The 22,706-nt window shown below is 41.5% G+C and overlaps 1 protein-coding gene across 1 annotated transcript; it reads left to right on the top strand.

The window, feature by feature from the left end:
- The first annotated feature begins 572 nt into the window (after positions 1-572).
- On the top strand, positions 573-22,706 carry LOC133624616 (uncharacterized). The gene is made up of 11 exons (XM_061988327.2): positions 573-781; positions 6,554-6,658; positions 6,747-6,890; positions 13,055-14,603; positions 14,681-14,734; positions 17,736-18,414; positions 18,487-18,690; positions 18,778-18,835; positions 18,927-19,048; positions 19,126-19,277; positions 22,358-22,706. The coding sequence occupies exons 1-11, from the start codon at positions 599-601 to the stop codon at positions 22,450-22,452; spliced, it is 3,345 nt and encodes a 1,114-aa protein (XP_061844311.1). The 5' UTR covers positions 573-598; the 3' UTR covers positions 22,453-22,706.

Genomic DNA, 22,706 nt, shown 5'->3' with positions numbered 1-22,706 from the left:
ATCAGAAAGAGATAAAAACAATCAACCATTGTACTTTAACAAAGTAAGAGCCCAAAATTGATAGTAAAATATAACCGATACAGGATCAGATTCCTCGTCTTCGCCTAACATGTTGCGCGTACCAAACTGCTCCCAGGTCAGCCTAATCATTTCGCGCGCTGCCGGTGACCAAGTGTCCCGGCCTTGTACAGTATGTATATATTGTTAGATCGTTCACAAACAATATTGTATATAATATCTGACTCGATGTGTTTTATTCTCTATTCTTATTATTAATGATTTCAGCCGAAGCATCTGCAACACTGGCCTTGCATTTACTTGAATCGATAGCAAAACCCTATCGCCCAAAGTGGAAATGTAGTGGCCTCAATTGGACGCTAGATGTCACTTTTACGCCATGAAAACAAGCACATGTATTCGAAGTGAGACGTATTGGTAAATATTCGTGAATTGGAGTAGCATGTTTCTTATAACATGAAAAAATATGTTATCAGAAAGAGTTAAAAACAATCAACCATTGTACTTTAACAAAGTAAGAGCCCAATATTGATAGTAAAATATAACCGATCCAGGATCAGATTCCTCGTCTTCGCCTAACATGTTGCGCGTACCAAACTGCTCCCAGGTCAGCCTCCTCTTTTCGCGCGCTGCCGGTGACCACGTGTCCCGGCCTGCCAGGTCTACCATGTGGAGCGGCAAGATGGCGTCGCAGTGGAGATACATAGACGAGGCTTTAAATGCCGGTAACGTCGACTTTGCGAGCTCCGTCAATCCGAGCCAGGTACTGTTTTGTCATTTAAGCTTCTCGGTTGCTTAAAAGTTCGACTGGAGCGGGTTCTGGTGGCCATGATAGGAGATGTTTCACTGCCACATGCGCGAGTGGCGACACGTGGCTGTGAGGAGAAGGAGGATATCAGTGATCTTAGTTGGAGCACAAGTTGTCTATTTTGTCGTCGTGGGGTTATCTCAAGTATTTATTTTTGCTTATTGACGCTAAGGATAGCCCAGGCTTACCGAAGGCATGACTATGTTGCTGACAGCAAAAGGAGAACAAGATGTTCTGACTGGAATGTTCTTTCTGTTCAGCCATTCTTCTTCGCCACATCCGTCACTGTCGTTCATCTTTTGCCTCTACAAATGCATTAAAAACTACTCGGATTCCATTATGACATTAGTATTGACTCGTATCGCGTAACATTTCAAACTTGTCTAATCCAAATACACACATTTATACTATATGCTCGACGGTTTTAACAAATGTTGGTATTTAAATGTAACCCTTTTGACGTTTAATGTCGCCATTGTAATGAAAATTGCCTCACTTTCTTTACTTCCGGTCGGGGTTTTTTCATGGTAACTCGGATTGATTCAAATATCGATGCCGATGTAATGCTGATATCCGATCGATACGAGCAGAATGATTGTCGGTGTTTTGCAGCGCTCTCTGGATAGTTTTGTTGTATTGTGCACATATAGTGTATATATAATTACAGAATATTTTGATATTGCTACACTGTCTTATGTTGTTAATGGTATAATATGTACTTGTTAACAACTAAATGTGATGACAACTATTTTGCTTGCATAAAACCGATACTAGCAGAATGATTGTCGGTGTTTTGCAGCACTCTCTAGCTCAGTGGTTCTCAACCTTTTTTCAGTGATGTACCCCCTGTGAAAGTTTTTTAAATTCAAGTACCCCCTAATCAGAGCAAAGCATTTTTGGTTGAAAAAAAGAGATGAAGTAAAATACAGCACTATGTCATCAGTTTCTGATATATTAAATTGTATAACAGTGCAAAATATTGCTAATTTGTAGTGGTCTTTCTTGAACTATTTGGAAAAAAAGATATAAAAATAACTAAAAACTTGTTGAAAAATAAACAAGTGATTCAATTATAAATAAAGATTTCTACACATAGAAGTAATCATCAACTTAAAGTGCCCTCTTTGGGGATTGTAATAGAGATCTATCTGGATTCATGAACTTAATTCTAAACATTTCTTCACAAAAAAAGAAATCTTTAACATCAATATTTATGGAACATGTCCACAAAAAATCTAGCTGTCAACACTGAATATTGCATTTTTGCATTGTAATGAATGGAATAGCCTACTTGATTTGATGATCAGTTTATGAACTTACATTCATATTTTGTTGAAGTATTATTCAATAAATATATTTATAAAGGATTTTTGAATTGTTGCTATTTTTAGAATATTTAAAAAAAATCTCACGTACCCCTTGGCATACCTTCAAGTGCCCCCAGGGGTACGCATACCCCCATTTGAGAACCACTGCTCCAGCTGGTTTTGTTGTATTGTGCAAATATAGTGTATATATAAATACAGAATATTTTGATATTGCTACACTGTCTTATGTTGTTAATGGTATAATATGTACCGTACTTGTTAACAACTAAATGTGATGACAACTATTTTGTTTGCCTACATTTATTAAATGATCTTGACGAATGTCCAAGTTGAAAGTATCAGTCCTTGACAATACAGGTCCTTGTATGTACTTGGTATCGAATTGATACCAACCTTTGCTGGAAACGCCTGTGTCAAATGTTATTGGTAGCTTACTAGTATAAAAGCAGGTAATAACCATCACCATAGTTTGTCTTATTTAGATTATTAAACCAACAAAAAGGCAGACACTGTCCAGGGTGTACACCGCCTTCCACCCGATTGTAGCTGAGATAGGCTCCAGCAACCCCCGCGACCCCGAAAGAGATAAGCGGTAGAAAATGGATGCATGGATAAATAAGTAAAATAATATTGTCTTGGGTCATGGGCAAAGCAGATATGATGAACTTCTGAGCTTGGTTTGGTATCGCGTAACATTTTTAAACTTGTCTAATCCAAATACACACATTTATACTATATGTTCGACGGTTTTAATAAACGTTGGCACTTAAATGTAATCATTTTGACGTTTAATGTCGCCATTGCGATGAAAATTTCCTCACTTTCTTTACTTGCGGTTGTTGTTTTTTTCATGGTAACTAGAGACAGTCAGATTGATTTAAATATCGATACCGATGTAATGCTGATATCCGATCGATACTATCAGAATGATTGTTGGTGTATTAGAACAGAATATTTTGATATCGCTGCACTGTCTTTTATTATTGTTCGAATAATATGTACTTGTTAACAATTAAATGGGATGACAAGTATTTTGGTTGCTTGAAATCATTCAAGCTAAAGTAAAGTACCAATGATTGTCACACACACACACACTAGGTGTGGTGAAATTAACCTGTGCATTTGACCCATCCCCTTGTTCACACCCTGGTAGGTGAGGGGAGCAGTGAGCAGCAGCAGTGGCCGCGCCCGGGAATCATTTTTGGTGATTTAACCCCCAAATTGGTTGATTATAAATCGACCAAATTGGGGGTTAAATCACCAAAGATCGCGTAGTAGGTAGAGCGGCCGTGCCAGAAACCTGAGGGTTGCAGGTTCGCTACCCGCCTCTTGACATCCAAATCGCTGCCGTTGTGTCCTTGGGCAGGACACTTCACCCTTGCCCCCGGTGCCGCTCACACTGGTGAATGAATGATGAATGAATGATAGGTGGTGGTCGGAGGGGCCGTAGGCGCAAACTGGCAGCCTCGCTTCTGTCAGTCTACCCCAGGGCAGCTGTGGCTACAAATGTAGTTTACCACCACCAGGTGTGAATGAATGATGGGTTCCCACTTCTCTGTGAGCGCTTTGAGTATCTAATAATAGAAAAGCACTATATAAAATCTAATCCATTATTATTATTATTCCAACACTTGATGCTGATTGCCAGGCAGGGAGGTAATGGGTCCCATTTGTATAGTCTTTGGTATGACTCGGCAGGGGTTTGAACTCACGACCTACCGATCTCAGGGCGGACTAACCACTAGGCCACTAAATGATCTTGACAAATGTCCAAGTTGAAAGTATCAGTACGTGACAATACAGGTCCTTGCATGTACTTGGTATCAAATTGATACCAACATTTGCAGTACCTTCTAACCTTTAGTGGAAACGCCTGTGTCAAATGTTATTGGTAGCCGGGGTGTCAAACTCATTTTAGACCGGGAGCCACATGGAGAAAAATCTACTCCAGAGTGGGCCGGACTGGTAAAATCACGGCCCGATAACTTAAAAATAAAGACAACTTCAGATTGTTTTCTTTGTTTAAAAATAGAACGAGCACATTCTAAAAATGTATAAATCTTAATGTTGTTGGGTTTTTTTACAATTACCTGTTGCGGTTAATAGTACATATACTTTATTTGTCATTATTTATATTTTCTGAATACATTATGTGATAATGTTCATCAGTCAACTCATTGGTGTTAATTTTCAATCTATCAAGATAAAAAAAATTATATCAAAATCAAATTACAGGATGTTATTTATACAGTTTGATCATTTTCCTCGACTGGTGCACTAACATCATGTGGTTTATTTTGTACATATGTAGCATCATCTACAAAGATACAAATAATTGCTATTGCGACATCCAGTGGACACATTTAGAACAGCTGTTTCTTTCATTCAAAAATTTCAGGTTAATTTTTATACTTGGCAAACTTATCCCGCGGGCCGGATAAAACCTGTTCGCGGGCCTAATCCAGCCCTCGGGCCGTACGTTTGATACCCCTGTTAACCTTTGCTGGAAACGCCTGTGTCAAATGTTATTGGTAGCCTACTAGTATAACAGCAGGTAATAACCATCACCATAGTTTGTCTTATTTAGATTATTAAACCAACAAAAAAGGCAGACAAACATCGTATTTGACAAATGTTGAATGAGCTGTGTTGCCAATCTAATACGCATTATAAATCGACCAAACTGACTGTTACTATTAAATTAAACTAAATAAGTATAATAATATTGTCTTGGGTCATGGACAAAGCACATATGCTCAACTTCTGATCTTGGTTTGTTGGTTTCCAAAGTTTGTCACATGAAAGTAATCTTAGATTACCGTATTTTCCGCACCATAAGGCGCCCTGGGTTATAAGCCGCGCCTTCAATGAACGGCATATTTCAAAACTTTGTCCACCTATAAGCCGCCCCGTGTTGTAAGCCGCATCTAACTGCGCTAAAGGAATGTCAAAAAAACAGTCAGATAGGTCAGTCAAACTTTAATAATATATTAAAAACCAGCGTTCTAACAACTCTGTTCACTCCCAAAATGTACGCAAATGTGCAATCACAAACATAGTAAAATTCAAAATAGTGCAGAGCAATAGCAACATAATGTTGCTCGAACGTTAATGTCACAACACACAAAATAAACATAACGCTCACTTTCTGAAGTTATTCTTCATTCATAAATCCCTCGAATTCTTCTCCTTCGGTGTCCGAATTGAAAAGTTGGGCGAATGTGGGATCCAAAATGGCCGGCTCCGTCTCGTCGAAGTAATCGGAGTCAGTGTCGCTGTTGTCCAGCAGTTCCATGAATCCTGCCTTCCGGAAAGCTCGGACCACAGTTGTGACCGAAATATCTGCCCAGGCATTTACGATCCACTGGCAGATAGTGGCGTATGTCGTCTGGCGCTGTCTCCCTGTCTCCCTGTCTTGGTGAACGTCACGTGTGTTCGCCTTCTGTCATCCACTGTTCCCACGCAGTTAGCAGTCTAGCTTCGAATGCCCTGTTGACACCAATATCTAGCGGCTGGAGGTCTTTTGTCAATCCACCCGGAATGACGGCGAGTATTGAATTAAGCGCGTAAGCGTGTCTCTTAATGTGATGTTATGAGCTAGCAAATATAACAACTACACTACCCAGCATGCAACGATAGTGACGAGCATGCGCGGTAGCCCTGAGAAGCGTTGTTGTATGCTGGGAGTTAGAATGTGGTTATGAGCACACTGTGAGTAAACGTTGAGAACTCAGTTAACACGCCTCGTCTGCATTATTTATAATTAGACAGACAACACACTTAATAGGAGCCATTTTGGGGTCTTTACATAAACACACAAATGGAAATGAAACGTCACATATCCCAGCATGCACCGCGCGCTTCTTCTACGGGGAAAAAAGATGGCGGCTGTTTACCGTAGTTGCAAGACCGAAACTTTATGAAAATTAATATTAATATTAACCCATATATAAGGCGCACCGGATTATAAGGCGCACTGTCAGCTTTTGAGAAAATTTGTGGTTTTTAGGTGCGCCTTATAGTGCGGAAAATACGGTAAGCGTGTTATGATGCCTCCTGAGTAACCTGACAGGCATACAATAGGTAACCCAACCTGTTTTTGTTTATCAAGACAGGGTGCATGCATTCACACCAGTCATCCGGTAATCTGTTTGGGATTAAACATTTAAAAATAGTTAATCATAGTCATTTTAGTGTGATACGATTAGCGTTCACGCCTGTAATTTACATTATAGTGTAAACGACTAGTTTGTTTTACTGGGCCAAAAATGACAAGTGTGAATGCACCCTCATTCTGTCAGAGTGAGACGTTTTTCAAGTCATTGCAGAGTGGTAAAACAGGGGAGATTATAAAGATGTTTACTCTCTTACATTCCTATCTATGTCCACATGTTGACAGATTGGACCATACGGTGGTGACATAGGCGGGGAGGACATGGACCAACAGTCCTGTTTGGATCACGCCATCTTGGCCATTTTTGAGGACTCCACTGTCTTATCAGAGGTCAGAGTGCAAATCCGTTACAGGCAATGAAAGCTTTGATTCCACTGGATGGTAATATTTTCCTACTTTCCTGTCCTTTGTCCTGCAGGACACAGAAAACGAGACCTTGCTCTCGGCATTGACTCAAATGTTAGACTGTGTGGAGGATGACGTGGGCAGTGCCCTCTCTCCTTTTGACACTCTGCCAGACACCAAGCTTCTCACCTATCAGCCATGTGGGTTCAGGACGAAGGTGGGTGCACTAGCAATTAGAGTAGTACCTCTGTGTTAAGAATTGTATTTCTGCCATGTGCCAAAAGGTCAGAGGAATAGCAAATCATACTGAAAATGACATTTTTTTTTGCCATAATAAATAATGTAAATCCATTTAATCCTTTCCAGGCAAAAATATAAATACATATTATAGAGAATAATTATGGTCTTACATGCAGAAAATAATGTGAAATGCTTATAAAGGATAAATGGAATATTGAACATTTAATGTCCCATCCATCCATCCATCTTCTTCCGCTTATCCGAGGTCGGGTCGTGGGGGCAGCATCCTAAGCAGGGAAGCCCAGACTTTCCTCTCCCCAGCCACTTTGTCCAGCTCTTCCCGGGGGATCCCGAGGAGTTTCCACGCCAGCCGGGAGACATAGTCTTCCCAACGTGTCCTGGGTCTTCTCCGTGGCCTCCTACCGGTTGGACGTGCCCTAAACACCTCCATAGGGAGGCGTTCGGGTGGCATCCGGACCAGATGCCCGAACCACCTCATCTGGCTCCTCTCGATGTGGAGGAGCTGCGACTTTACTTTGAGCTCCCCCCGGACGGCAGAGCTTCTCACCCTATCTCTAAGGGAGAGCCCCGCCACCCGGCGGAGGAGACTCATTTCGGCCGCTTGTACCCGAGATCATGTTCTTTCGGTCATAACCCAAAGCTCATGACCATAGGTGAGGATGGGAACGTAGATTGACCGGTAAATTGAGAGCTTTGCCTTCCGGCTCAGCTCCTTCTTCACCACAACATATCGATACAGGGTCCGCATTACTGAAGACGCCGCACCGATCCGCCTGTCGATCTCACGATCCACTCCTCCCTCACTCGTGAACAAGACTCCTAGGTACTTGAACTCCTCCACTTGGGGCAAGATCTCCTCCCCAACCTGGAGATGGCAATCCACCCTTTTCCGGGCGAGAACCATGGACTCGGACTTGGAGGTGCTGATTCTCATCCCAGTCGCTTCACACTCGGCTGCAAACGGATCCAGTGAGAGCTGAAGATCCTGGCCAGATGAAGCCATCAGGACCACATCATCTGCAAAAAGCAGAGACCTAATCCTGCAGCCACCAAACCGGATCCTCTTAACACCTTGACTGTGCCTAGAAATTCTGTCCATAAAAGTTATGAACAGAATCGGTGACAAAGGGCAGCCTTGGCGGAGTCCAACCCTCACTGGAAACGTGTCCGACTTACGGTACTGCCGGCAATGCGGACCAAGCTCTGACACTGATCGTACAGACAGCGGACCGCCACAATCAGACAGTCCGATACCCCATACTCTCTGAGCACTCCCCACAGGACTTCCCGAGGGACACGGTCGAATGCCTTCTCCAAGTCCACAAAGCACATGTAGACTGGTTGGGCAAACTCCCATGCACCCTCAAGGACCCTGCCGAGAGTATAGAGCTGGTCCACAGTTCCACGACCAGGACGAAAACCATACTGTTCCTCCTGAATCCGAGGTTCGACTATCCGACGTAGCCTCCTCTCCAGTACACCTGAATAAACCTTACCGGGAAGGCTGAGGAGTGTGATCCCACGATAGTTGGAACACACCCTCCGGTTCCCCTTCTTAAAGAGAGGAACCACCACCCCGGTCTGCCAATCCAGAGGTACCGCCCCCGATGTCCACGCGATGCTGCAGAGTCTTGTCAACCAAGACAGCCCCACACAGCATCCAGAGCCTTAAGGAACTCCGGGCGGATCTCATCCACCCCTGGGGCCTTGCCACCGAGCAGCTTTTTAACTACCGTATATTTTGGATTTTAAGTCGCAGTTTTTTTCATAGTTTGGTCGAGGGTGCGACATATAGACTTATGTGTGAAATTATTAACACATTAACGTAAAATATAAAATAATATTATTTATCTCATTCGCGTAAGAGACGAAGCAAATGTCCGCAATCGTCACACACACGTCAGCAATCGTCACACACGTCAACCAATAAGAATTCGGCGGGGGCGGGTCATGGCAGAAGTGCATTGTGCGTCATGGCAGAAATGCATTGTGCGTCATGGCAGAAGTGCATTGTGCGTCATGGCAGAAGTGCATTGTGGGTCATGGGATGCTAACTGCTGTTACATCTGTAGCTATTAAAATTGATTATTTCAACATTGGCGGTAACTTATAAAAACTGAGAAGGGCTGAACTAAAATGGCATCGAAAAGGAAATCATATACCGTACTGCAGATTACAAACCGGACGTAGTGAAATATGCAGCAGAAAACGGCGATCGAGCAGCAGAAAGAAAAGAAACGGCGCATACCAGAGGCAACACCAGGGAGGAAGATTTAATCGGATTTATCGATCGGGAGTGACAGATTGTTTGGTAAACGTATAGCACGTTCTATATGTTACAGTTATTTGAATGACTCTTACCATGATGTGTTGCGTTAACATACCAGGCACGTTCTCAGGTGGTTATTTGTGCGTCATATGGCGTACACTTATTCAGCCTGTTGTTCACTATTCTTTATTTATTTGAAATTGCCTTTCAAATGTCTATTCTTGGTGTTGGATTTTATCAAATACATTTCCCCCAAAAATGCGACTTATACTCCAGTGCGACGTATATATGTTTTTTTCCTTCTTTATTGTGCATTTTCGGCCGGTGCGACGTATACTCCGGAGCGACTTATACTCCGAAAAATACGGTACCTCAGCAACATCAGCCCCAGAAATAGGAGAGCCCACCACGGAATTCCCCAGCCACTGCTTCCTCATAGGAAGACGTGTTGGTGGGATTGAGGAGGTCTTCGAAGTATTCCCTCCACCGATCCACAACATCCGCAGTGGAGGTTAGCAGAACACCATCCGCACCATACACGGTGTTGACAGTGCTTCCCCTTCCTGAGGCGGAAGATGGTGGTCCAGAATCGCTTCGAAGCCGTCCGGAAGTCATTTTCCGTGGCTTCCCTGAACTCCTCCCATGTCCGAGTTTTTGCCTCCGCGACCGCTGAAGCCACACACCGCTTGGCCTCATAGGACAGCAGACAGGTACCGACCTGTCTGCTGCCTTCGGAGTCCTATGAGCCAAAAGAACCCAATAGGACTCCTTCTTCAGCTTGACGGCATCCCTCACCGCCGGTGTCCACCAACGGGTTCTAGGATTACCGCCACGACAGGCAACAACTACCTTGCGGCCACAGTTCCAATCAGCCGCCTCAACAATAGAGGTGCGGAACATGGTCCACTCGGACTCAATGTCCAGCACCTCCCTCGTGACATGTTCAAAGTTCTTCCGGAGGTGGGAATTGAAACTCTCTCTGACAGGAGACTCTTCCAGACGTTCCCAGCAAACCCTCACAATGCGTTTGGGCCTACCAGGTCTGTCCGGCATCCTCCCCCACCATCGCAGCCAACTCACCACCAGGTGGTGATCGGTAGAAAGCTCCGCCCCTCTCTTCACCTGAGTGTCTAAAACATGAGGCCGCAAATCTGATGACACAACTACAAAGTCGATCATGGAACTGCGGCCAAGGATGTCCTGGTGCCAAGTGCACGTATGGACACCCTTATGTTTGATCACGGTGTTCGTTATGGACAATCTGTGACGAGCACAAAAGTCCAATAACAAAACACCACTCGGGTTCAGATCCGGGCGGCCATTCTTCCCAATCACGCCTCTCCAGGTTTCACTGTCGTTGCCAACATGAGCGTTGAAGTCCCCCAGTAGGACAAGGGAATCACCCGGGGGAGCACTTTCCAGTACTCCCTCGAGTGTATCCAAAAAGGGTGGGTACTCTCAACTGCTGTTTGGTGCGTAAGCACAAACAACAGTCAGGACCCGTCCCCCCACCCGAAGGCGGAGGGAGGCTACCCTCTCGTCCACTGGGTTGAACTCCAACGTGCAGGCTTTGAGCCGGGGGGCAACAAGAATTGCTACCCCAGCTCGTCGCCTCTCACTGCGATTTAACGTCCCTTATACCGTAATTTAAAGCGGTCTTAAGTTTTTTCTTTTCTTCATTTAAAACACATCCTTGTGGTCTACATAACATGTAATGATGGTTCTTTGCTCAAAATTTTGCATAGGTTCCCCCTACATTGGCAGTATACTTGTGGCGGTAGGGACGTGGCTGGGGCAGGATCAATATGACTGTAAAATTTGCATAATCGGCAAATATGCACATGGTTTCTTTTAAAAAGGCTAAAAAAAAGTTGTAAATATGTTTGTAAACAAATCTGTGTTAATAGTAATTATTGTTAACATATATATTTTCTTATATCATTTTGCTCTATTTTTTATTTGTTGCTGCTTCTACTTTTTTTTGAACATGTTGAAAAGAGAAACTGGAAATTGTGTGATGTATCATGCTGTAATTGATGCATGTGCGAAATAAACCATATTGTACAGTGTAACACAGGCCATATACCATTGGCGGCTTGTGGCTTTTCTAGTAGGGAAAGCTCATTTTCAGCTACTCTCTAAACACGAGTATAGGCGAGGCCAGGCCCACTTCTCATTCAAGATTGATTGAATGAAAACATTCAAACAGGGTTGCCGCTGGGCATTAAAAGTCATTAAAAGGATTTTGCAAAAATGAAAGCCTTAAATGCCATTAAAAAGCATTGCGATGTCCAGAGGCATTCAAAATGTAATACAATTGTAGGACTTGGCCGATAGTCAATACGTCAATCCATCCGAAACGATTAATGAAAATGAACTTAAGAACGTTGTGGTCATAGATAAATTGCTACTTCTGTCTGTTCGTTTCTTTTCTTTATCTGTGGCTTTAAAACTGGATACTAGAGTTATTGTAAGGTCCGAAAGCGGGAAAAGTGCTGCCTCCATAGCGGCTACTCCACTGGACGGCAAAATTGAACAACTGTGGGGTCCAAACTTAGCCCCTCTTTTTGTCATTGTAGGCATGTAGTCCTTAACTCTGTCATCATGTCATGTTAATGAGGAAGCTGAGCTTGTTTTATTCACAACTCCTTCATTTCAGCTGTTCAATACATATTAGCTAACTTGGCTAACATTAACAACTCTCGTGATGCAGGCACCACATATGGTGGCCTAGGATGGTCTAAAAAGGCAATTCTCACAAGACACCACAACCTATTTTCTGACATTCCCACAGTAAAAGCATTTTTACAGCATAAATATGAAATTAGAAAATGACTTCTAGGTACATTATATTGATTAACTAATTCAGAATTGGCTGTCTATTTAGAGGGCTTAAGTCCAGTTCTCCTTTAAACTTTTTGATTGAAGGTACAGTGTGACGATTGACAGGCGGAACCTTTTTATTGGCTATTGTCTACGGTCGTGCACAAAGTCAGAACACTGGATGGTACTACAGAAAAATAAATAAATACAAATAAATTCTCAGATGAAACAGTCTTGCGAGCCAATTGTAATTCACTATACAGTAACAGTTAATGTAAACGTTTCAACTATTTAAGATTACTATTGTCAAATGCTTACAATTGTGTGTATACAGACAGTTGTAAACTTTTGACTATATATAATATAATAACCATATGGGGTCGGACATGGGCATAAGATTTTTTAAAGTGGCGCTAAAAATGGCATTAAAAAGCATTAAATTAGATTTGCTGATACTTGCAAAAACCCTGTCAAAACATGGCAATATTTATGTGCAATGAAAATCAATTGTGTTTATAATTTACTAATAATTGGGGTACTACTTGCTTGACGTGAAGGTGCAAAACTGAGGGCCAAGGGGTAAAACAAAGATTTAAGGTGAAAATTGGGATTGGGTTTTGCCACAAGTTATTTCTTTAATTTAATATTGTTTTTTACTTTCTTGATCAAAGTGCGAGTTTGTTACAAGTAATGTTTGGACATCTGATGCAAACCGGATGGCAAATGAAAACCGTGGGAAATTGAAAAGCGAATCAGTGGGGTGTATGTAAACAAAGATATCGCTATACTTTAAATGCTTCCCAAAATGAGTGAAGTTTGTTTGTTAACATTAACAACACATTCATGAATATTTGTCTCAGGGAGACGTTAAGAAATATTTTTTACTCACTTTCCTGTCACACATCACTTGTTTTATTGGCCCAAACAAAACTTGTAAGAGCAAGAAAATAATTCATATGAGTCAGTGATTACTTGTTGCTCGTCGGAATTAATACAAAAACTTTTTTCCTATCTTCATGTTTTTACAGGATGAAGCGCCTTTCACTGACAAACTGAGAACAAGATCAAAATCCCCCAGTTTGAACCGAATAACAAAGAGCGGCGCAGGCAAAGAAGAAAAGAAGGAAGTCGTCAGACTGCTCCCAGTATCTCGACAACAAAGTCAGACATTGTTTCCAGCTCAAATTAAGAAAGCAGATAATGACGTGGAGGTCTTCACATCCTCTTCCCTGGTCAACCTGGTAAAACTCATGCACCCCTACTGCCTTGAACTGCATGTGGAGGAGGAGGAAGTGGGAAAGGAGCCACATAACGCAGCTGGACCATCAACTTCGTCCAGGGACAATATGGAGAGGAAACACACAATATTTTCCCAGGAAGAAGTATGGAAGTATGAGAAGCCCACTGGAGACAGCGATGAAGATATAAATGTTGTGTCTGATGATGAGACACCCCTAGGAGGGACAAAGAAGGATGTAAACCAAGACAGTCAAGCCCTGTTAAAAAGTACTCTGCTGAATGGCAACTCTTCCAGACATCTGTACCCCAGGGCAAAGAAAAACGTGAGCTTTGGTCCGGTTCAAGTAGTTTCATTTGATCAGTCTGTGGAATCTCCATTTAACCTGAACAATCTCCCCAGTGTAACCACTGCAGATATATTAAACGACTTTGAAGCAGTGCAAAGTCCAGCTGATCCACAACCTGCGGAGTTAACTACAGAAGTCCCTAACAAGGCTGAAGAACCACTACTAAAAAGGGAAATGAAAGCCAAATCGCTAAGCCTCCAAGAGTACAGGCAGTTGCGGCAAAAAAAGCAGCCTCTGGTGGAGAAGCAGGGGAACAACACCACCAAGTGGCCTTCCCTTTCTGAACTCCCCAAAGAACTGACACCAATTCTCTGTTCACATGGACAGCGACAGAACCTATGTGGGATCAAGTCTAAACTTCATCACCCGGACCTTCCCAGACTCCGCACTTCCCAACCCCAAAAAACTCACAAGACATGTCACACACCTCACCCAGTAAAGAAGATGACACAATTTTCTGTAAGGTGTTGTGGATTCAATCCTCTACAAACTGAAAACTTATCACCTCAAAGTCCACTTCCGGACAAGCTCACTGAAATTCCTGGTAATGGACCTGTAAGCAAAAACAGTCTAGTAAACAATAGAACACTGTACACAACTGATCCCCCAAACCCTGTATTACTCCCCTTGTCTGTTACACACACACCAGCCTCATCCAGTCATCACTCACCACTTTCTAATGTTGAATTCACAGTCCCCACAATACCAACATTCCCTGTTGATAGCAAGTTAATTGAGACAACCACACCGTGCCCCATTATGCTTCAAAACAAATCTAGTTCAGAGTGCAGGAATCCACCAAGCATCACTGTTCCAAAGATTTGTCAGTTAACCAGTCCAGATGCATCAACTTGTAAAACCATGCCATCACACCACAGTCAGCCAGTCAAGAATAAGTTACCTGAGGTTCCCGCTACATGTTCTGCTCCTGAGGTACCGCTACCATCACAGCAGCTTGCAAATACAGAGACAAGTACTGCAGCTGAGTCAGGTACTGAACAATAAACAAAAATTATGAAATATAAGTGATCATAAAACATTATATATTGTTGGTCTGTTCCATTATAGGGATTGAAGCCCCTGATCTTACAAGTTTGTTGGAACAGTTTGAGGAAAAACAAGGTAAGTTATCACTGACAAAAAACTATAATTTTCCATTTAGTCTCGTTGGAAATTATTTTATTATTTGACAGATGGAAAATAGTGACATATAGTGTACATTGTAGGATTCTGTTCTGGTGCCCTGGTTTCTGGAAATAGTCTGGGTTATACGACCAAACATTATGCATAGCAAACTAGTCCATTTGCCCGCACATAATTCCGCAGAATCGAATTGCCAAACAAAGAAACCAAGGCATTTGTGACTCTGTCTCTGTTTTTTTTTGTTTTTTTTAAGAGTATTTTTTACAACATTTATTCAAGGTCGGCAGGTATGTTAAAGACTAAGGCCCCTTCTACACTAACCTGGATAAGGTTATCCAGGGTAAATCCTACCTAACCTTCTCCATGTCCACACACAACAATGCCACCGTTTAGGGCCCCCTCCGTCCGCCGGCGCAACGAGACCTAGTACGCATGCGTGAAAAAATGCACACGTCATAGTCACCTCTGACCTTAAAGTTTATCCTTACCCTATGTTTCAATGCAGACTATTGCCACATTTCTTTTAACAGTAAACCTTGCTTGCCTCACCGTCAGCAGCTGTTAGACAATTGTAGTGAATCACACCTGAGCCGTCATACATGAGTCATATCTTTAATAGACGTGTGAAAGTAAACAATGTGATAAAGAAAATTTTACAACAACCAACAACAGGACACTGTGCTTGTAGGCTGAAATTGGCGGTTGTACTTGACGGCCGCAACCACTTCATGCTTCACAATAGTTACGGAGTACAAAACTAGATGTTGAATAATCGCCCGACATACATCACGGACAATAACTGAAAGTCTGCTTTGCCAGTCAAAATACATTCGCTATTTTTCGTAGTCTTCCCTTGTCCACGGGAGCCCGCATTGTCGTCTCTCCTTCGACAAATGGACAAAGTTTTTCACTAAGTAGAATCACAGCTGATCTGGACATTCGAAAGTTCTCTTGCCGTTCCTCTGACACAACACACTCGGTGACAAACATATCCCATCAGGCTGCCGTCTTCCAGGGCTTATCCAAAACCGTCGCTCAAAATTGCTATGTTGCCGCCTGAGATGTGTTGTATCCGAAATAGCTGCAATCGCCCGTTTCCTTCTCCTAACGTATTGATGTGTGATTTCCAAAAGCGCCTGTACATGTACAAGAAGGAGAAACACGGGCATATCTGGATGACTCGCCTCCATCTTTCTAGTGGTTGCCGCCGAGTTACAGAACGGGTTGTTATGAAGCTGGCTGTGGCGCGTTCTTTCTCACGTCACTTCCTGTGTGGGGCGCGGTCTTTCTGGCGTCACTTCCTCTCCGAACTCAGTTTGTAAACGATCAATGAGTCCATACAAAGCTAAGAGCCGGAGATTCAAGAAATATACGGCGCACTTACCCGTGTAAAAAATTGTCCAAGGAGGGGGACCTTAAACTTAAATTTAGTGTGGCTGACACGAGGCTTAGGCTAAATAATTATTTGTTTAAGGGGTTATCTGGCTTAGTGTAGACATAGCCTCAGGCTAAATTCGGAATTTACCTTCCCCTCCTTCCCCTCTTCTACTTGACCCTCCCCCTTGGCTCTAGCATCTAGTACCATGGCGAAGTATTGCAAATATGCCCTGATGCATACAGACGTCGCTCGGGTCTCGCTACGTCATCAACCCTTGCCGTTTGCCAGCAGTGACGTAAGGCAGATGCGACAAATGTTTGTTTACTTTCAAGATGCCGTCGCACGTGATGTTCGACTTTACTTGTGCTCTTCTTATTTTCTTTCGCCTGTCTTTATTACTGCTACGCTGTGGAGAGTGAGGGGGAGGCCAGAAACATTATCTTCAGAATTGCTGGGACGTTAAAAAGTGGTTATGTTCAAGAAAATTTAGATTATAAGATTTTTATCAACTGACTGTAAAATGATAAATACACAGAAACAGAAACACGTGATCACAAAAGCTGAGAGGGAGAATGCAAACCTTTATATATTTTCTATTATTTATCTGAACTCATTGAAATGTCCAACACTTGTAGAGCTCAGCATACATAAAGTGTTAACAACTAGTTTGCATCTTAATATAATTAATATACTTAGTTACAAGTTATGTACTGTAGCAGACGCATACAGATCAATATCGCGCGCACACACACACGCACACACACACGTACGTAATGTTACAACCATAACAGGACAAACATCACAGATGTATGTATGACATTGCAAAAATGACATGACACACCTCAATATATACCGTACTCTGATATTTTGATCCGACCATTTGAACGGATTGTATTGACATGTTTAATTTTTGGAGCCACAAATGATCACTGATTTAGGTCTGCACATATATTTGATACAATAACAAAGGAGAAAATTTAACAATTATTATAAATCAGTATTAAAAACACATAATAGTGATTACACTTCATTTTTGAATGAATCTCCTGCAGGCTGTAGTGTATGTCAATAAGACACACACATGCACAGGGTACATTAGCGCTGTCAGTGCAGCAATCATAATACAATGACATTGAATATGTCATGTTAAGCTATTGCTTACACAGGAAATTTTTTTTAATCTCAAACAATTGCCTTCAGTTAAAACGGGGCTGACTGTATTCCTCTTTTTTTCATGCTGAAACATTAACAACAATGCTAGCTAGCTAACACTAATAGTGAGCCAAACCCCCCACCCCTTGCTGGAACAAAACACTATAGAGACTGTTGCCTAACAAACATTACACACAGAGAGTAAGTGCACAGGTGGCCTAAAAAGCATATTTGTAATAATCAATTCTTAAAAAGCATATTTTTAATAATCAATTTTTGAAAAGTTTGCATCGATTTTGAATTCTAATAAGTAAGAATTGTGATTACATTTTTTTCCCCAGCATCCATAATAGACAATTAAAAAGGTTAAGCCCCCAACTCTGAATTTAATCGTTTTTGGATCAATAATAATGTGTGTTATATGACCTGTTGTAATTGTTTGTTCCGCAGCTAAAGAGGATGAGCCACTTCCTGAACTTAAACACACAGACAACACTGGAAATACTGTTGAAGATAAATCTGTCAAAGATGTGCACTTAAGAATACCAAAATCTGCCACGACTGTGCCAGTTCTCGAGAGAAAGTTGGAAAATGTGAAAATCCCTGAGCCCCTTGGCACTGAAGTCGTTCTCAGCACTCAGGACACTAGTGGAAAAGTAAGATGGAGAACTTCTCCATCCAAGGCCATAAAGATCATTGATCCGCGTCCTTTGCCATGCAGGAGGACAAACAATTCAGAGATTTCTGCATCTCCTCACACATGTTCTTCAGTGACTTCAGATCATGACTACTGTATGCCTACGCCTACGCCCACTCCTCTCAGGAATATTCCTAAAACCACTTACGACGTTAAGGAGACCATCTCCTCTGTTGATTACAAGGAAGCTTCCATCAAGACGTTTGACACGGCCATCAAGGCTGCTGGTGAGAAACAGCAGTCTTCCTCGTCCACACATGCAGATCCATTGTATGGAGGCGCTCCTTCTTGTACGCCACTGACACCTCCACCTAGCCCACCAAGCAGAGGACGAGAGAAGAGAAAGTACCGAAAAAGATCGCCTCTCTTGCACAGCTCCCGTTCCTCTTCATCATCCTCCAGCTCAGCATCCTGCTCCCCAAAAAGACAAAGGTAGTCAGATAGTTCCTCTCTTGGTTGATAGTTTTAATGCATAATGTAATTTTCAATACATGGTGTTCTCAGGTTCGATCACACGCGTTCAGGCAGAAGGTCTTGGTCGTCATCCCCTTCTCCCTCCGTCTCTCGTTCACCGCCTCGTCCACACAAACTGTCTTCTGCACGGTTAAGATGCAGCAGGTCAAGATCCCGATCATGGTCTCGTTCCAGGTCTAGGTCTCCGTCTCCTTTCTCACGGACTTGTCTTAACAGCAGGAGAGACGTTTACAGGTTAGTCTGACAATGGGAATTTTTCCCTTTTCCATTCAGGTATAAAAAATATTACAACTTGTGATGTTGCTTAAACCCTTTTAACAGAGTGTCCCACAAGCTAAAGATGGAGAAGGAAGCAAGGATTCAGAAGCTAAAAGCTATTGTGAGTTCATTTTTACATGTAAACTTTGAGTATGTGTTTGTTGCCCAGCTCACAAGCACAATTGCTTAACGTGTAAATTCCTCTTCAAAAGGATGAGCGCAGAGTGGTGTACATCGGCCGCATCCGCAGATCCATGACTCACGATGAACTCAGAGAGCGCTTCTCTCAGTTTGGAGAGGTGGAGTGTGTGTCGCTGCATTTTAGAAATAAAGGGTAGGTACACAGCGAGAAAATATATATTTTTTGTATATGTTTGGTAGGATTAAAATTCTACATTTTGGATTCTACAGTGACCATTATGGCTTTGTCACATTCTACAACATGGAGGATGCTTTCACAGCCATTGATAATGGAGGAAAATTAAGAAGGCCTGATGAGCTGCCATTTGACATCTGCTTTGGTGGAAGAAGACAGTTTTGTAATTCAAATTATGCAGATCTAGGTGAGAGTCCAACAAAGCCAAGTACAGTGGAAACGCGGCCCCTTCTGTAACTTCAGAACTTCGGATTTGTTCTAATTTCCAAGACATTTTCACATATAAAATTATTTAACTATAAGTAATTTTACCAGGGCTAAAGCATTGCCATCATAAAACATTTACAGGCAATGTTTTAGGTATTTTTTAAAAATATGAAGTTTTTTTTAAGTATGAAGTAAGACATTAAAACAGAACTAGGGATGTCCGATAATGGCTTTTTGCCGATATCCGATATTCCGATATTGTCCAACTCTTTAATTACAGATACCGATATCAACCGATATATACAGTCGTGGAATTAACACATTATTATGCCTAATTTGGACAACCAGGTATGGTGAAGATAAGGTACTTTAAAAAAAAATTAATAAAATAAAATAAAATAAAAACATTTTCTTGAATAAAAAAGAAAGTAAAACAATATAAAAACAGTTACATTGAAACTGGTAATTAATGAAAATTAGTAAAATTAACTGTTAAAGGTTAGTACTATTAGTGGACCAGCAGCACGCACAATCATGTGTGCTTACGGACTGTATCCCTTGCAGACTGTATTGATATATAATGTAGGAAACCAGAATATTAATAACAGAAAGAAACTACCCTTTTGTGTGAATGAGTGTAAATGTGGGAGGGAGGTTTTTGGGTTGGTGCACTAATTGTAAGTGTATCTTGTGTTTTTTATGTTGATTTAATTAAAAAATAATTAATTACGATACCGATAATAAAAAAAACGATACCGATAATTTCCGATATTACATTTTAACGCATTTATCGGGCGATAATATCGGCAGGCCGATATTATCGGACATCTCTAAACAGAACGCTATCTTAACCTGAAAAACAGTATCAACAGACACCTGACACATCTTGTTTTGAACAGTCTTAACTCGGGGTGTGACAAGATCTCATGTCACGAGTTTAATACGTGATAGTATTTTTTGTTTACAGAAAAGCTGTCTCGCGAGAATAATTTAATAGTAAGAACACTTCAAGCATATTCGTCTAGCATTGAGCAAGTGATTGGAGCCGCACATTAAATGCTTTGCGCACACATGAAACCGGGAGCTAACAAACAGAACTATCTACAGCACTCTCCTTTGTGTGAGTTCCACATCCAACACATGGTGTGTGTATGTCCAATCAGGCTAAAGTATCAATCATGGATGCAAAGACTCAACAAAAAAGCAACCCTGGATTGCGTCCCACAGCAGCAAGATGCTACTGCAAGCAGCCCAGAGATAAAACAATAACCAGAGTCAGTGACTCCGTGTCCATGCACTAAATTAGTCTGATTTCTCAAATAGTGTTTTTTTTTTGTATTTTCACACCTACATGTGAAGTCCCAGTGTCCATGCACACTCTCTAATGCGATTATAGGTCCTACGCCATGTGCCTCCCTCCCGCACACTGGGGGAGCGCTTATTTCCTTTTAGCACAGATAAATGTATGGCTTTTCCGATTGACCTATGACGTCAGACCAAAACAAGACATCTTTATGGCTCCAGACAAGTCAAAAGCCCAGTTTTTGTTGTACCTGATGTCCGCTGTAATATTGGCACAGATTACAAATAGTACATCTCTAATGGCTATGCTGACCTTGAAATAGCAGACACATCAGCAAATAATCCGAAATTGCGCCACGATCATGAATGTACTTGGAGTTGTTTGATGCAGGTCCTAAGCAAAGACTGGTGGAAGAGTTGTTTTAAATGATTTTTTGGACGGAAAATGGAAAGAAAACTTTTGAGTGTCCTGAAATTCATTAAAATAACTCTGTGGATTGATGGAGTTTTAAGTCCGAAAGAAAAGCTCGTTTGTGCCCCGATTCTGCTTAAGATGAGGGCTCATATTGTTATGTACAAACTTGCTAGTTGTGCGGGATACAGTTATTGTTAATCAGTGTGGATTGTATAAAGGCAGCATGTAAAGGTTTGTTTTACTCTTTCTTCTTTACCGGCTCCATTCTCTGCCATCACACTCGTATTTGTTCTGGAGTCCAAATGGAGCCGACATTTTCCATTTTCTTAGCTACCTTCTTCAATCTGAGTTTCTTTTTTTATCCCATTTATGCACTTAAAAATGTTTGTCTTTTAATTTAATATACAGTCTCCTCTTCATTCTAGTTTTTGCTTATTTGTTGATTGAATGGGATCTGCTTCGCGGTTATATCCCATACGTTGAGACTGGCAGCCACACCCATTCGAGAAGATCTGGTTTTCGATCGCATAATCTAGGTCTGTTGTAGAATGCTTATTTTGAGCCAATTTGTTTGAGAAATCAGACTAATTTAGTGCATGGAAACGTAGTCATTGGTACACTTGACCACTTGCAGACTCAGCAAAGCTCCCCCAAAAACACATTTAATTGTATGTACTAAATTTTTGCGTTTATAATTGTTCATATGTAATTTTTATTTGTGGCAGTTAAAAGCTAATGCATAGGTCATGCATGAAAAGTTATAAGATACTTTAGAGTGCACCTGCATTGTTTGTGACCAGGGCAAAATTAAAAAAAATGGCCCCTTGTCATAATCGGTTTTTTAAAGGCAGGGGTGATGTCAGACATTATTTCAGTACTTTCTGTAAAACTTGCTGTTCTCTAACAAGGAGCTGAACGGCAAAATTCACAACAGGTCTTATGGACTTGTCAGACATTCAAAAGTTTAGAACACGTCAAATTAAGGTTGCCCGTACATGATTATAGTGCATTTTAGGGTTACCCTAATATTTCACGGGAAAGCCAACAATGTTATTGTGAGTATTTATATGGTATTATTCTCACACACTTCTCTTAGCATTAATGGTTGAGACTGTTCAGACAACAGCTAAAGAAAAGCAAATACACAAATGTCAGGCTTGACGGTGGTCCCTTCCCACAAATTATTTTTTTACTTGAGTGGTATGTTTTCCAAAAAATGTTGAATGGTAAAACTTAAATGTCATACAACTAGTCTTAGACTGTAGACTGTTTTAGAATTTACCATTACTTCTTTCTAAAGAATAATATTCATCATTATTCATTTGTTCAACGTTGTTCCTCAGATGCAAGCGAGGATACAGAGCTGTCTCCAGTTAACAGGTTCCAGGAGCTTGACTTTGATTCATTACTCAAACAAGCCCAAAGAGGACTGAGGTAGCAGAGCTGCAAGAAAAGAGAACATCATCAACCTCAAGAGATTTTTGCTCGCATTTATGAAACAAACTTTTGTATGTTTACTTTTTTAATGTATCAGCGCTTTTTGTACTTTACTCGTGATGTTTAGCACTCATCACAGCATGAAATAATGGAAAAAAATGAAATTGTTTGTCTCACTCTCTGTCTGCCTGTCTTTCTCTCACTCTCACTCTCTCTCTCTCTCTCTCTCTCTCTCTCTCTGTTATATATATATAT

This window comes from Nerophis lumbriciformis, linkage group LG27, assembly GCF_033978685.3.
Source record: "Nerophis lumbriciformis linkage group LG27, RoL_Nlum_v2.1, whole genome shotgun sequence".
Lineage (NCBI taxonomy): Eukaryota > Metazoa > Chordata > Actinopteri > Syngnathiformes > Syngnathidae > Nerophis > Nerophis lumbriciformis.
The sequence above is the reverse complement of the archived record's forward strand: the minus strand, read 5'-3'. Positions and strand labels throughout refer to the sequence as shown.

What these genes read in the sequence shown, in the direction of transcription:
- LOC133624616 (XM_061988327.2), top strand. Translation starts at nt 599, where the DNA reads ATGTTGCGCGTACCAAACTGCTCCCAGGTCAGCCTCCTCTTTTCGCGC. An exon ending in AGCAGGAGAGACGTTTACAG is followed by an intron (nt 18,691 to 18,777) that starts GTTAGTCTGACA and finishes CCCTTTTAACAG; the next exon opens with AGTGTCCCACAAGCTAAAGA. An exon ending in CTGCATTTTAGAAATAAAGG is followed by an intron (nt 19,049 to 19,125) that starts GTAGGTACACAG and finishes TGGATTCTACAG; the next exon opens with TGACCATTATGGCTTTGTCA.